General features: G+C 49.7%; 1 protein-coding gene across 2 annotated transcripts in view; it reads left to right on the top strand.

The window, feature by feature from the left end:
- Window positions 1-2,475: 2,475 nt before the first annotated feature.
- Window positions 2,476-15,147, top strand: part of NXN (nucleoredoxin) — a 54,495-nt gene continuing 41,823 nt past the window's right edge. The window contains exon 1 of one of the 2 annotated variants that reach the window (XM_069791049.1): window positions 2,476-2,847. In XM_069791049.1, the coding sequence (XP_069647150.1) occupies window positions 2,530-2,847 (318 nt within the window). In that variant the 5' untranslated portion in view covers window positions 2,476-2,529. Of the gene's footprint in view, window positions 2,848-10,857; window positions 10,936-15,147 lie in introns of those variants that run through there. The other variant, XM_069791050.1, reaches the window with a different exon arrangement.

Raw genomic sequence — 15,147 nt, 5'->3', positions numbered from 1 at the left:
AACTTCCCCAACCGAAACCTCAAGCGTGAACTCAACCCAATATCCCATTTCTGCTCCCAACCCATTTCTGGGTGACGGCTGGGGGCTCGCCCCCCCGGCCCGGCTCTGTGAGCACCCACAGCAGGCCGAGTTTAGGGTTCAGGGAGGGTGCCTTTACCCCCCTCCCCAGCCCGCAGCCCCGCTCCGGGGCGGCTCCGGGCTCGCCGTACGCGGCCGCCCCGGGAGGTGGCGCTGGGTCCCCGCGTGTTCCCGCTCCGCCCGTGGCCCGCTCCCGGCAGAGACCGCTGCAGCACGGAGTGGGGGGGACGGGAACGGGCCCCTTCTCCCAACCGTCCTGGTCTTCGCCTGGCAGTACCCTCGGGCTCGGCGCTTTCACCCCGCCACACTCCGTCAATATTTCTGGTTTTTTGTTTTTTTGGTTTTTTTTCCTTTGCCGACAAGACCCTGATGAACACTGGTTGGGGAGTGCGGAGAACAAATGCAGGCAAACGCAAATATTTGCCAAGTCCTGTGGCAAAATATTTGCTAAATATTTTGGTGGAAAATACAATGTATACTAGTCAAAGGGGATGCAGTGTGAAAAATAGTGCTTCGGAAAAATGAATAGGAGTTAGGGAAATGCAGACTGGCACTGTCTCTGTAGAGACAAGAAACTGCTCATTAAAAGCCCCATAATGCCTTCTGAGAGCCAGCTTGAGATACTGGAATTAAAATGGGCATCCCAAATCCATGATTCTGCTGCGGAGCCTCCACATGAGCGGGCATCCACCAACAACGGGAGCCCTGCAAGGGTTCGCATGGTTTAACTTCAGTTTCTTCACACCTCACGTTGTGATGTTGTTTGGTAAGAACAGCTGTTTCCTCATTTTATTTTATTGTTTTTTAAGAGAGAGGAATGCTTTTCTACTTGTTCTGTATTTCAGAGCATCTTACTTCTGCTTTGTTCACTAAAAATGGGGCAGACAAAATAACTGCAGCCATAAATATTGTTTTTACAACAGAATATTTATATTGCCACATGGGTTGGTCAAGTTCGGGGCTGTAGACTTAAAAAACAGCTTCCCTGCCCTGAAGAGCCCAAATACTTAATTAAGGCAGATAAGGCAGGACAAATAAAAACAAGACAAAACTCCTCTTGCTTTGAACGACCTCTAGGGAGCAGGTCTTGGCAAAAGAAAAGAGAGATTGTAAAGCTGTAATAATAATAATAATGATAATTAATTGTATTTATAAAACATCCCCTAATGGCTCTGGATGCTATACAACGATTTTAAATACAACTGAAAGCAGCAGCAATAAGAAGCCAAATAAGGAAGTGCTGTAAAAATAAAGGTGTCTTTTACAGTAGCGAGCAAGATTTAAGAGTGCTGGTTTGGGGCTCTTTCAAAAAGTAAAACGGAGAAGGTGTCCAGCCTGTGTACGCACTTTGCGCCCCGTGTGTCTCGCAGTGCCCGCGCAGCTGTGTGTCTGTAGGGAACACGTATGGATGCTCCAAACCAAAAGCCTCAAGCTTCAGCCCCCCCCAAACCCAAGCTCTGGACTCAGCTTCTCACACGCTTACACGTTTATTTTGCTTTACCGGCGTGTGAGAGCGGAGGATGCGTGTTTACACGCAGAGGTGCCGGCATGCGGGTCAGGACCTGTGGTGTGGACACACGGACAGCAGCCCAAAGCGGCTGAGGATCCGTGCTGCAGTGAATTCTGCGGGCTTGCAGATTACAGGCTTTGATTACAAAGAGCAAATGTATTTTAAAGCCTGGTTTGCATGTCTTGTTTATGCTTTATTTCCTTTCTGTATTCTAGTCAGCCAGATGGTGGAATTCAATGCGGCCAAATTTACTTGTGTTTACACTTCTGGATTGGCTTTCAGGTTTTTCCGCCAGCCGTTGATAAGGGTAAACACATATTTACCTTAGATTTTGAAAACAAAGAAGGGAAACACTCTTGTTCCGAGGGCTTTGTGAAAGCTTACTCCACCCTCAGTGACAGAGGGGGCCGGCGGGCAGTCACCCTTCTCCGGGCAGCGATTTAAGGGACGGGTGTCCCAGCCGGGAGCCAGGGGTCAGGCGGGATTTGCAGGACGGTAACTCGGGTGTCCGCGATCCCCGGCAGTGGGACAGGCCGGCTGAGGCAAGGCCAGCGCCCGCCCCGCCTCTCCTTCTGCCGTGAACCCCGGCCATCCCCTCCCGGGGCACAGCCGGGCCCTTGGAGGGGCTTGAGGCCTGGGAGGAGGCTCCCTGGGGGCTTTCTTCACGGCCTGGAGCCCGTCACCCACCCCGCTGCTGAGCGTTGGGCCGGCTCCCACCCACCCCGCGGGCGGTGCGTGTCGGGGACCGCGGGGCCGTGGAGCGGAGGGGGCCGGGCCGGGCCGTGAGGGGCGCGGGGCGGCGCTGCCCGAGGCGGGGGCGGGCGCGGGGCCGTGCGGGGAGGCAGCGCCCCCTGGCGGGGCGGGGCGGGGCTGGGCTCGGCTCAGGCCGGCGCGGGCTGCGGCGGCTGCGGGGAGCGGAGCGGGGAGCGGAGCGGGGCGGGATGGCGGGCGCCCTGACGGAGGTGCTGGGCGAGGTGCTGGTAGCCGGGGACGGGGAGGAGGTGGCCGTGTCGGCGTTGGCCGCTCGCGGGGTCTCGTTGGTGGGGCTTTACTTCGGTTGTAGCGTCGGCGGCCCCTGCGCTCAGCTCGGCGCCAGCCTGGCCGCTTTTTACGGGCGCTTTAGAGGGGAGGCGGCGGCGGCCGGCGGGCAGCGCCTCGAGATCGTCTTCGTGTCGGCCGAGCAGGAGCAGCAGCAGTGGCAGGAGGCCGTGCGGGCCATGCCCTGGCTGGCGCTGCCCTTCGCCGACAAGCACCGCAAGGTGAGACCGCGGGCGGGCGGCCGTGGCCGGGGGGGGTGTGGGGGGAGGCGCGCCCCGGGCTTTGTCTGGGGGCGGCGGGGCTCGGCCGGGCCCCCCCCCCCACCCCGACCCCCGGGCCGCCGGGGCGGGTCCCGCGTGGCGAGGAGTGGGCGCTTTCCAGAAAGTTCCCGGGGGGAACCCGAGGGGGTGCTGGTGTGTGTGGGGGGGTTGGGGGTCGGCTGCCGTCCCGCGGGGCGACGCCGCTTCGCCTGGTTCCTCCGGTTCCCGGGCCCTGCAGGGGAAACCCCCACAGGCTCTGTCCTCCACGGGTGGGGGGGGTAAAGGGGGGGGGGAACCCCGGTTTGGGGGTCGCGGTTTCGGGGGGGGGGGCGGTTGGACGGCACCCGCTGGCCTCGAGGGGTCCCTCAGAGGAGCGGGGCCGTCAGGCGAGGCGTGTGAGAGAAGTCGCTCCTTTGAGGCGAAACCCGGGACCACGGCTCCGGTCGGGCGGCCACGGCTCAGCCTGAGGAAAGCAGGCCTCGGTGCGGGCCGTGGATAGCGTCCTCGTGGGCTTTTCTTGCGTGGGTTTGGGCACAGAAAGGGGCCACGGCCCCCACCAGCCGTGGGAGGGCATTTGGTGGTTGAGGAGCGAGTTGGAGCCTGGCTCGTCTGGGAAATGCTGGCAAAGCTGCCGGGCGAGTTTGTGAGATGGTGTTCGTTATTTGTCTCATTTAGCAGCTGGTGTGTTCGATACTCTACTAGTTACAGCCCCTCATCCGAAGAGTTTAATCTGAAAGACGGATAACAGACAAAAAGCACTCTGTAAGACCCAGACAGGGAAGGCTGTGAGGGACAGGAAGGCAAAAGCTGGGCTTCCAGATCCCAACAAGCTCGCAACGTTGGTAGTTTAAAAAAAACAAAACAACCCCTCTTTACAAATCTAATCTCTGGAAGCTATTGAGTAAGAATTAAAAAGATGGTGCCCCACAGTGCCATTTCTAAACATCTTTCCGGCGAGTGATTACGGCCGCCGGTCTGAAAGCAGCGGGCGGGTGTTGGCTCGGCTCTCAGCGAGGCGCGTTCCCGGCTTCAGCGGGGATTGGGGTAACGCCGGTATCTGTGGGGCCGGGGGGCGGCTGAGCCCCTCGGGCATCCCCCATGTTTGGGCTCTGTGAGGCTGTGTTGGGATGAGAGGGACGGCTTCTTCCTGAATGGGTCTCTGAAAACTCCTCTGCCGGCACTTCGCGCTGTTCGTTAGGCGAAGGAGTCGTTTAAGGAAAAGTCGGCTGTCGTCTGGCTGCGCTGTGTGATGTCCCCTCCGCTGAGAAGAGGCATAGCTGGTTTGAAACATGGATTTGGCTTTTTTCCTCATTTGCTGCAGGTTTTTGTCACTAAGCCCCCAGTTCTGCAAAAGCTCTCAGGTGTGTTATGCCATGCACTGGGATGATGCTGTTGGAGGCCCCCAGTTTGCCCCTTTGAAGTCCAGACACTTCTATCTGGGAGCTTGCATGAGTGGTCACGGGTCGGGATCTGAGATCGGTTTCATTAACAAGGGGAGCTGCGACAGAAGCTTCATCCTTCAGAGAAATTGCAGTTAATTCCGGTTTCTTTAAAACCAAACCCTCTTCCTACAGGGATGTGAAAAGACTGTGGTTCCAATTAGTAGCTGGCCATTTCCCTACAGAATATTTCAGATTGTTTAGGTGGTGGGACTTTTGCTTGCCATATCTGCTTTAAAAATTCCACTGCAATGTAGTTAAATTGTTGGGAAATCGTAGAAGTGGAAGGTGGCATTAATTTTACATGTCGGCCAATGCTTCCATCTATTAGATTGCAAGAAAACATGAAATAGAAAGATTATGGGGTCTTAAACTCTTATTCCAAGAAGCCCTGAGTTAAATTCAGGATTATTTTTGTGCGGAGTGTAAAGTAATTGAAGCTCGTGCTGTATATTTTCAAAACTAAGCAGATGTGATGTGGCTTTGGAGGAAGCTTAATCTATGGATAACAGAGAGCCTATTTGTAAGTTATAAGGGCAATTATGTCAGGATATCAGATTTCTAAACAGGAGATTTATAACCTGTAGTTCAGGCAGTTAGAAGTTTCCTTGTATAATAGGCTGATTTTTAAATAGTCAGGTTAATGACCTGACTCTCCAGAAAAGCACAAACTTTCTGTTTTTCAGAAACATGCCAGCAAGAGCTGGGGATGTCTAGCATATGTTCAGTACCTCACAGGCTTAATTTGTTTAAAAACAAAAGCATTAGGGAAACATAGGCAGTCCTTTTGAGTTATGGTTCCTTTGCACTAAAGGCTACTCCTAAACCCTATGTGAGACAACCCATAGAGAATTATATAGATTTATGGGAAGAAAGGGATCTTATAGATACAGAGTAGGGATAATAGAGAGAGAGACATGGGAACATCAGGGAGGGAGCTGAACTCCGTCTCTGAGCTCTCAGCCTCAGCCCGGAGGCTGTGGACCCCCCCATCCTTGGAGGTTTTGGGGCCTGGCTGGGCAAAGCTGTGCCCGGCAGGGTCTCATGCTGGTGACTGTGGGGCTCAAAGACCTCCAGAGGTCCCTTCCAGCCAACGCTTCCCAGTGTGGGTTGGTTACTTTATCTACTGAGGTCGTGAAAGCTTTGGGAAGAGATTGCTTCATATCCCGTATTGGCTGTAGCATCACTTTTGTTGCTCAGAATTATTGAATAATACGGCTATTAACAGTCCTGGTTTCCTGCTGAGACATTTATCAGTGCGTGCATTGTCTTTCTCTGGTGTACTCTGCGTCTTTTTACATTTCTCCTTTCTCCAAACCCTGGGCATCAAATGTTGATCGGTCATAAAAACCGGGCTACTTTCTGGGCTTGCAGTAAAATTCCCACAGTCCTAAAAGTAAAATAGCGTTTTACTCTCATGGTTCTGGTGAAAGTAGTACAAGTTGTCAAAGAAAACAGCCACTCTTCATTGAATGCCTCGGTAACTCAATAATGCCGGGGTGCAGTTACCAAGCACATAACAGCCTGTGCATCTTGCAACAACCAGTTGAATTTGAGTAACTTTAGCATACAGCAATTTCTGTCTCCAAACCAGTAATAAAAGAAAGCAGTACAAGTCAGCAAACATCTGGATGTGGGGAAAGCCTTTGATTAATGAGGAGGATGGCATTATGCCTCCGTCTGAGCCACAGCCAGCCGATTTATTGTTTTGTTTTTTTTTTTTTTTCAAGAACAAAACCGTAACGTGCCAAATGAGATTGGAGGCCTTTAACTCGTGATACACGTCCCTCAATTAAGCTGTTCAGCCCCTGATTTGGGTAGCTATACGTAGCTGTTGATAATTGATTTGTCTTCTGATAATGCCTGGCATTGCTGAGCAGAACATGGGGGAGAGATGTTGCTCCTTGTCTTTGTTTCATTTAGGGTTTTGGTTTAACATCACCCTGTTGTTATCTGTTTGCACGAACATCTGCTCAAGTTCTGGAAGGTTGATTTAATAACAGCTTTAATTCCTGATTGCTACCGAGAACCTCGGTAATGTAAACAGCCCCCATCTGTCTACATGCCCTGATGTCCTCTGGCGCCCGCGAAAGGGCAGCACCCTCCCCGCCGCCGGGAGAATCCCAGAATTCTCCTGGTGAGCTCTGGACCATCTGTGCTGCAGAGTCCACCTATGCTTCGGGTGAATTTGGGTGCTCTTTGAGGGCTTTCGGCACGTAGGCTTTTGGAGGAGAGCAGGAGCATGCTGTCCTGCTGTGCTGCATTGCTGTGGGACATCTTGGTCATTTCTGCTGAAAAAAAAAAAAGTAAATTGGCCACAATATCCCTCAAGTAGGTCCTCTGACATGGGTCCATGTAGGTGTGGGAGAAAGGAGGGTCAGGGTGCCGGAGGAGAAAAGGCTGCAAGCTTGTCCTGGGAGAGAAGCAGTTTATCTTTTCTGTTGTTTATTTGCCTTTGCTTTTGTTTTCACTTGTTGCTTATTTGGCCCAATCGTCTTCCTCATTCTTTTTAATCTTGACTTTTCTAATTACGCTTACTTGGTGCATCCACGCAGCGCTGCAGTGGTGTAGGGTCTGTGCTTTGCCTCTTGTTTTGTGTTTGCTTTCCGCTCTATTTATGCATCTGCTTGAGTGTTGCCCAGATTCTTCTTGGGAAGGAAAACCTGTTTGCACGGGAGCTGAAATACTTCTGCACTCGTTTTAAATAAATGTGAAACATGTTGATTATGTTGCTGTGATTATTCAGTCAAGTACCTGAAAACAGTTTGAGGATCTGTCTTTGCTCACACTGGTAAATACCCTTCGGTTGGGACAAAGTGGTTTTCCTTTATCTTGACAGTTGATTTGTGTACCCTGCTCTATGTATTTTCTCCCATGTTCACATGAGATGTCTCTTTTGCTGAATTGTGTGGCAGAGGCACGTGATCTTTCTCCGCGTGTGAAGAAGACATCTGTTCTGTCTCGCCCTAAGGAGGGGGGAAGGAGCAAGTTCGTAGTTTTGGATCTTGTTGTTTTAATGACTTTACTACTATGGTAGGTGATCCGAGTTGGACACAGACAGAAGAACACCCCTTCTGTGCTGGGAGTATGTCTTCCTCAGCACTGCAAATAAAACAGTGGTCTTAAAATTGATGGGTAAAATGTGACAAAACTCTTGCTTGTTTGCAGATATCTCTGTGAAGTCTTTTACAACAAATACCCACTCGTTGTTTTGTTTTTTTTTTTTAAATTAAATTATGTTCTCTGTTCCTGTTGTCCCCCCGTGCCCCATCTCCCCCCCAATAAAAGGACATTTTCTTTCTCTCTGCTTAAAGAGATTGTCTACTGTGGGATCCTCTCCTAAGAAGACACCGGGTACTAGTTTTGTAGGTGGAGTTTGTGCAAGAAATGGTGGGGAGGAGGTAGAAATGTCATTAAATTAGACTGTACGCAATTTTTGGGGGGGGAGGGGAAACCTCAAACCCTTGATTACAATTTATGATACACCCTGATTTTCAGGGACTCGTAACTTTTCTGTTTGAAATAGCCATCTGCTGAGATCTGGGAGGCAAGTGGTCAGCACAGATGTGGGATTTGTCTAACAGAAAATTTTGTAAATCACTTGAAGCAGCTTTTGAGTTTCATCATATAAAAATATCTAGGTAATCACTTTCAGCTGTATTCCTGACTTTGTATTTCTGGGGTGGGAATGTATGTGAAATCTTTGGCTCATGGAGATGTAGATTTGAAAAATATGGTCTTTTCATGACATAAGGCTATTGAGTAAGAAGCAAGGCATTAGCAGCATCGACTGATTCTTTGTTTGCTTTGAAACTCACTGGTTCTGAAACATAAGAATGGGAGATGTATGAAAGGAGCAGAGAGAAGCCTGCGTGCAGTTTTTCATTGTGGCATCTTAATCCAGATGTTGAAATGAAAACGTTCATTTAAAAATGCATGGTTGACAATTTCATTTGTTACTCTCAGGTTGCAGAACTAAGCAGAGGAACTTTACTTTTTAAAGTAATCCGTGCACAGTTCTTCTCCAAAAATGCATTCTTTTAGGAGCTGAACATGTAACAGTTTTACAAATGAAAGTGCAAAACAATGGAGTGTTTTTCTGTGTGATTTTTGAGAATTACAACAGTGAACTTCAATTATAACTGAGGAATAAGCTATTCAGTATTTCCCCATCATGCGGATGACATTGAAACCAAAACATTCTCTAATTCTTGTTGTTGTTGATGCCACTTTTCCAAATTATTTCTGAGTACGTTTTATACAGCATAGCAGTGGCCCTCCGTACAATTAGCAGTTGTCTCTCATGCCAAGACCCTAATCCTTCAGTGATATCCCTGTAAGCGTTCACTGCTGTCAGCAGGTGGCAAGTCTGGGTGCTGTGTCCTGGTCCTGCAGTAGTTGCAAGAACATCGCTGGTGTCCTTGGAGGTTGGATTTCCCCATATATCCAAACCATGGCCTGCCCGAGTGCTTTCCCTGGGGGAGAATTAGTATTTTAAATGTCTTGCTGGTGTATCATCTGCTGTGTTGTTTATTGCATCCTTCAGTCGGTAATTGCCCATGTTTGAGGGCCTGCTCTGAAAATCCTTGGACATCTTTTCATTATCAAATCCTTCTGGCTCCATGGTGGGGAGAAGCAGTAGGAGCTTTTGCTGATCACACACGGTTGGGTCTTGAACTGCGCTCTGCAAGTCCTGTCCCAAAAACTGATATCAGGTTTGCATTGCCTTTGGATGGTGGCTTCTTCAAGTGGTTTGATAACATTTTAGTTTGAAATGCAGTAAGCTGTCTCCTTGTTTAATGCTCAAAATGATCCTTCTGTACCATTGCCTATAGGGATTTCTTAGTACTGAGAAAGTTTGTGTGAAATTCATTGTGAGTTCATTGTTAGCAGATACAGGTTTTGAGAGAGTCCAGGGGGTTTTGAAGTTGGAGTTTTTTGTTCCTTTCTCATGGACATACTTTTAATGTTTCAAAGCAGCGTATGGTAGGGTTAGCTCATGCGGCTGGGATAGGGTTTCACGTCTCCTGAATTGCATCTGGGTAGAGCTCTCTGTTTTGCATTCCTGTTTTTTTCAGCAACGCTCCCAGCATGGAAGTTGGGGTATGGTTTTAATCTAAGCCAAATCAGAAGATATTGCACTTCTTGGTGATCAGACCAGGAGGATTCTTGCCCCAGCCTCACGCACCCTCTTCAACACAGTGATCGTCTGTTCCTTACTGCTAGTGTTTTGATGTGAAATGTAGGGATATAGGGAAACTGAGAGGGTACGGGAGGCTGCGATACAGTGGGCTGAACTCTGAATTCAAGAAAACAAGTTTGAGTAGCATTGGCCTGAGCATTTGCTTGGTGAGAAGCTCGCTGGTGTGCGTGGATTGCTTCCTCCTCCTCCTTTCCCTCCCCATTTTTTATCAGGGGAAACAAGTTCCAAGCAAAATATTCCAAAGTGATATTTAATTACTCTTTAAAATGCAACTATTTGTCTTATCAGCCATGTGGATTTCTGTTTGCTGCTTTGATTTGACAGTTAGTAGTTTGTCATTTTTAAAAAGCTTACACACTCCAGGAATCTGTGATTTTTATGCTTTTGAAAGTGGAGATGTTGAATTAACTGCAGCTTTGAACTATTCATGGATAATTTCAGGCCCCCTGCTTTCAGCAAATAACAAGCTGACTCCTGAGCTTTAAGGCTGGATTGAATACTGAATAATCACGACTTTATAGCTGTGTGCATTCTCTAAACTGGTTCCATGGCACTTCACAGTGTAATGCACAATAGATTTGAAACATTTTTCTACACTGATCACTTTGTGCTCATGCCATCTCCAGATAATAACAATTAGAAAAGGGGGGAGTAATGCCAACTTGGAGAGGGTGCTTGGATTCATTACGACTTGGCCTTTGTGCACATTAATTCCCCTCTGTTCCCAGGGTAGGAGCCCAGGCTTGGGGCCGGGGGGTGTTCAGCTGAGGAGGGGGCTTTTCCCTGGCACTGCCTTGACATACATCTGCAGGGCAGCTTCCTCTGTGCTGGCTGGAACCGATGCTTCTCTGCTGATGCTCTGTAGGCGACAAAACACAATTAGAGTTAAATCTGTAGGTTGTAAAGACACGACATGGCCAGTGGAGAAACTGGGAGCAGGATGAGTTGACAAGTAAGCAAATAGACATATTAAATTCTCTCGTGGGAAGGTAAATTATGCAAGTATTTCAGATTACAACATGAGCGTCTTGTATGATAGCTGATAGCATTTTCATCATCTCAGTTTTCCAAAGAAAATGTAGTGTCTTATTGATTTGGCTTAGAGTACACACAGTTAATGGAAGGGTGGAACTAAAAAGATGCAGGAATGGTTTCTGCATACTCTCACGTCTGTCTTTCAACACCGCGAACAATTGCAACCAACAATTAATATGTAAAGAATCTGTGGTCTTTGGTGCGAGTGACTGACTGCTTCAGTTGCGTCAGGGCATTAGCTGAGCTTTTGCAATCTGATCAGCCCCCTGCCTGGAGCCCAGCAAGCCCCTCTGGCCTCAAAACAAAGTGATGGGAGCCCACGATGAGGCACAGAGGAGCGCAGGGGTGCTGGCTCCCTGCCCGAGCAGGGAGGTGAGTGCTGGGCACAGAGCCTAAATGCTGGAGGGAATCTGCTCCATAGAGGATGTGCTTCAAATGATAGGTGCCATCGCAACTGCCGAGCCCAGGAATGGTGCATGGGAGGGAGAGCGTCTTCAGTGCGGTCACAGGGAAGCAAACCCAGGGCAGAGCAAACCTGGAAGCCAAAGGCTTGTAATGAGGAAGGCAGTGGGGCTACCTGGTGCTGCCGGGGCCAAGGCTTGACAGCCTGTTCAAGCAAAGTGCTTTAGCAGCAGGGTGGTGTGAGAGGTTGCTGTGTGTATTTTACACCCACAAAGATCTGCAGCAGTTGAAGCTGTCCTGCCCAGCCAAGGAGAGAAACTCCAGGGTCCTCCGACAACATTTTGTCTGTGTCTGCAACTGTGGCTAAATCTAACCTGACTTTAAAATATTTTAATGGAGAAAAGGTGCAAAGGTGCTGATTTAAAGTGAATTTGCCAAGAGTTACCAGATTTTTATTTCACATCTGAGGCATAAAAAAATAGCTGGTGACATCCTCAGATGCGAGTGGGGGCCCAGAGTGGCTGGCCCCCAGGGAGGAGGTGGCAGCCGGCGCAAGGGGTCAGATCCCGCTGGGAGGGATCTCTGCGAGGCTGGGCTTTGACAGCTGAGAAGGGAGCATTGTTTTATGTTTCAGTGCAAGGATTTAAGAATCTGGGTGAGAATTAGGTAATGTTTGCAGAAGAGAGTAGAAGGCAACTGAAACGAATTGCAACTGCGTGAGTGAGCCGGAGAGAGAAATTCTAGTTCTCCCTCGTTCCCAAGAGATTCCCACTGGAGAGATGAAGTCATAGCCATTACTTCATTAGTGTTAACTCAGGACGCTGACAAATGAGCCCTCTTGATTTGTGCCGGGTCGGTTGAAGAGAATACTGCCCCGGCTCTTGCCCCGTGCCTCGGCAGTCGCTGCCCTTGCCGTGGTGTTGGCAGAAGCGCACGCCAACTCCCCAGCCGCGCTGATTCAGGCAAGCGTTTTCTTTTGAACTACCACTGCTTCATCCCGCATGCCAGCTCCGAGTTGGCTTTTATAAATCCTGCTGTGCAGAAGGCAGCCGCCGCGGGATGGGCGGGCAAGCGAGTGCGAGCGGCAGCCTTGTACTCGCCAGAACCTCTCCATCAACGCCCGAGCCCGTGCCCAGCATGAGGAGCGTTAATGGTACCCAATGGTCTGAGCCCCGCTTCCAGAGCAAACAGACGGGTGTAGGATCTCACCCTCGCAACTCGCAGCATTGCTGTGGGAGTCCCTTTTGGAAAAAGTGTGAAATTTATTGTAATATGTGCTGAGGATCTTATGGCGGATCTGAGCTGCTAAATCCTCTAAACCTGAGCCCGCAACTTCATTGACAGGGCCTCTCACTTTGCTTTGCTCCAAGCTTATGGTTTCACTGCTCCAATATTTTTCCATACATGGAAGCATTCCTGCCCCAGCCTGGGCTAATCCTGACATGCCACTGCATCTGGATGTTAGCTCATTTCTCGCAGCTGACACTCTGCAAAGGCAGATGTCTGAACGTACTTTCGTTTAAATAGATTTAATTCAACCAGCAAAGCTCTCGCCCCATAGGTAAGCAGGGGAGAAAAAAACAAATGTGGTTTTCCATTTTATCGACCTTCCAGGGCTGTTAGGTGGATGAACTGGTCTCCAGTAATGCCATGCTTTGGAAATGCATAGTATTGAAATTGCAGAGGGGTAACAAACCATGGTTTTGTGTCTGGCACAAGCTGAACCCATCTCCTTGCTGTGGCTCGGTTGGTGGAGAGGAGCCCCTGACCGCCCATCCTGTCCTGTTGGAGTGCGCTCCTGGTCTCTCCCCTCTGCTCCGACGTCTCTTCAGAGGCTCCATGCTGTTTGGGACGTATTTAGTAGCTTGGTGAGGCTGGGACTGCTGTGCTCTTGCAACTGAGCTGAACGCCTCGGTCATACGGGAGAAAGAGATGCTTGTGCTGGTGAGCTGCTGTTTGAGACGGGGGTCTGTTTATAATCCCTCCCTCACCAGGGTGAGCTGTAAGTTTTAATTAAATGTCTGTAAGGTGCTCTGCAATCCTCTGCTGAAAGGCCCTGTATAAGGCCAATGCCTTTGAATAAAAGCTAGAGACCTTTCCCACCCGTCGGAAAAGAGTTGGAGCTAAAACAGTGAGACCCAAGCAGTTGAATCTGAACAGATGTCGGTTCTTCCCCACTTTGATAGTTCAAAAGGATTATTCTGCCTCTCCCAAAAAAAGAAGCACAGTGATTTTACTAGTGTTGCCAGGGATCTCAGCTGCATCCCCTCCTGCTCGCTGCTAGTTAAAAGGTTGCATGCTGGGCTGGAGGTTTGCATGGGGTTTTGGTTGTGCGCTGTGCTGTTGGGTTTGCAGTTCAGCATCCACTTGCCTGGCCCTTGCTGGGGGTCCAGGATATGCCATGGGTCCTGGTTTGTCCTCTCTTTGCTTGAGTGCTGCTGTTGTGTGCAGGAATAAGGCAACTTGAACTGAGCCGGGAGGAAGACACCAAGGGTAAAACACGTTTCAGATGAAGCAAGCTGTGTGATGGCGTGGGAAGACGACAATTTACCGGTTTGCTGTCGGAGCTGTGAAGCAGATGAAACTTCCTTTGTGTGACTGTTTCAGCCCGAGAAGCAAGTGAGTCCAGGAGCCATTGGGGCCCATGGGGCTCCCAGCCCCCCCGTTTGTCCCTTCAAATACAGCCCAGGGTCTGGGCGACAGCAGCGCTACGGTCATTGTGCACGTGCTTGGGTCTGATGGGATTTTGGCGTCAGACAGGTCACCAGGGCATTAGAGATGTTCTCCCCCCTGCCTCCCTAGTTTTTCTGACTACTGTTCTGTCACTCTCAGAGCAAATCGAAGGGCACCAGGCTACAAATCCTGCCTTGCAAGTACCGCCTGGGTGTTTAGCTTGCGGGAATGCACTTCTTTCATCAACTGATACTGGTGTTTTAAGAGGGCAGGGAGCTACGCTTATTTCCTTCTGAGAGGTTGATGACTCTACAAGCTTATTTTTTAGGGTGCTCCCTTTTTAATTCAGGTTTGTGGCTATAGACAGAGGTCGTATCGCTGTTGCCTTACAGGCTGCTTATAATGAGCTCTTCCTTGTAATCTCTGTGCTCGGGAGCTTTGAAAATAGCTGCATGCATTAGGGAAGTCCTGCTGTCTTTGTCTAATGGGCAGGGAAGCTGAGGCGAGAGGGGTCTGGGACTGGATGAGTGACCAGAGCAGGGCTCTGCAGCCGACATGGCCGCGATTTCCCGGTCCCAGCACCCCAGCCCCATCTCACCAGCCCCATGCCGCACATGAATTTGAGCCCCTGGTTGTGCTCTGCTTCCCTGTCCGCTGCCACATCAGCCGCAGCCATTGCCCCCCGCTGCTGCTGCCGTCGTGCCGTGTGCTTCCAAAATCGGTTCGTTCCAGGGTTAGAAAAGACCCATTTTTGTGTCCCAAGTGCTGGATTTCACAGATAGAGAAGGGGAAAGGTCTTAATGCCTGCAGCTTGATCGGCTAATCTGAAAGCATGAGAAGTTTTTCATAGGAGGATTTGCTGCCCAGCTTTCTCAATGCAAGTTTGCACAAATACATTTTATCCCTACAATGGATCGTAGCAGCTGGATGCCTCCCACCAAGATTACTGATATTTAGGTCTTTGATTTTGGTGGAGACACACAGCAATAAATTAAATGAGTAGTGGAGTTTCAGAGAGTAGTACAGATGGTGGGAAACTGAGGGCAGGGACTAGTTAAGTGCTAACGTATGGCACAGCTTTGGTTCCTGTCTTTTTTTTAAAAGAATGGAAAAAGCTGTGAGCTGCTGTACCAGCAGTTTTGCCTCCCCCTTGTCTTCAAAGACCCGCAGGCCACCTCCATTGCAATGCTTTCTTGATGGTCAAGAAAGGAGCGCTCTATGTGCATGCTCCTGCCTGCCGGTACAGCGATGCCCTTTGTGCCTTTCTGTCCTCTTGTGAGCCTGATCCTGGCTCGTTGTGCGCTTGAGTGCGCTCTGTCTGGTTTTCTGCTTTCCCGGCAAATGCTGGGAAGCCGACTGTTAAATGAGATTTCTTGAATCTTTATAAGTCTTTCACTTTTTTTCATCATTAGATCTGACCTGGTTTAGGTTTTGTTTAGCTGTGGGGATTCAAGTGGAACGATTTTATTCCTTTATCCACCTCCGTCTGCGTTAATTCACTGTGTCTCC

This window comes from Haliaeetus albicilla, chromosome 9 (genome assembly GCF_947461875.1).
Source record: "Haliaeetus albicilla chromosome 9, bHalAlb1.1, whole genome shotgun sequence".
In the NCBI taxonomy this organism is placed as follows: Eukaryota; Metazoa; Chordata; class Aves; order Accipitriformes; family Accipitridae; genus Haliaeetus; species Haliaeetus albicilla.
This window is presented reverse-complemented; position numbering and strand designations above follow the sequence as displayed.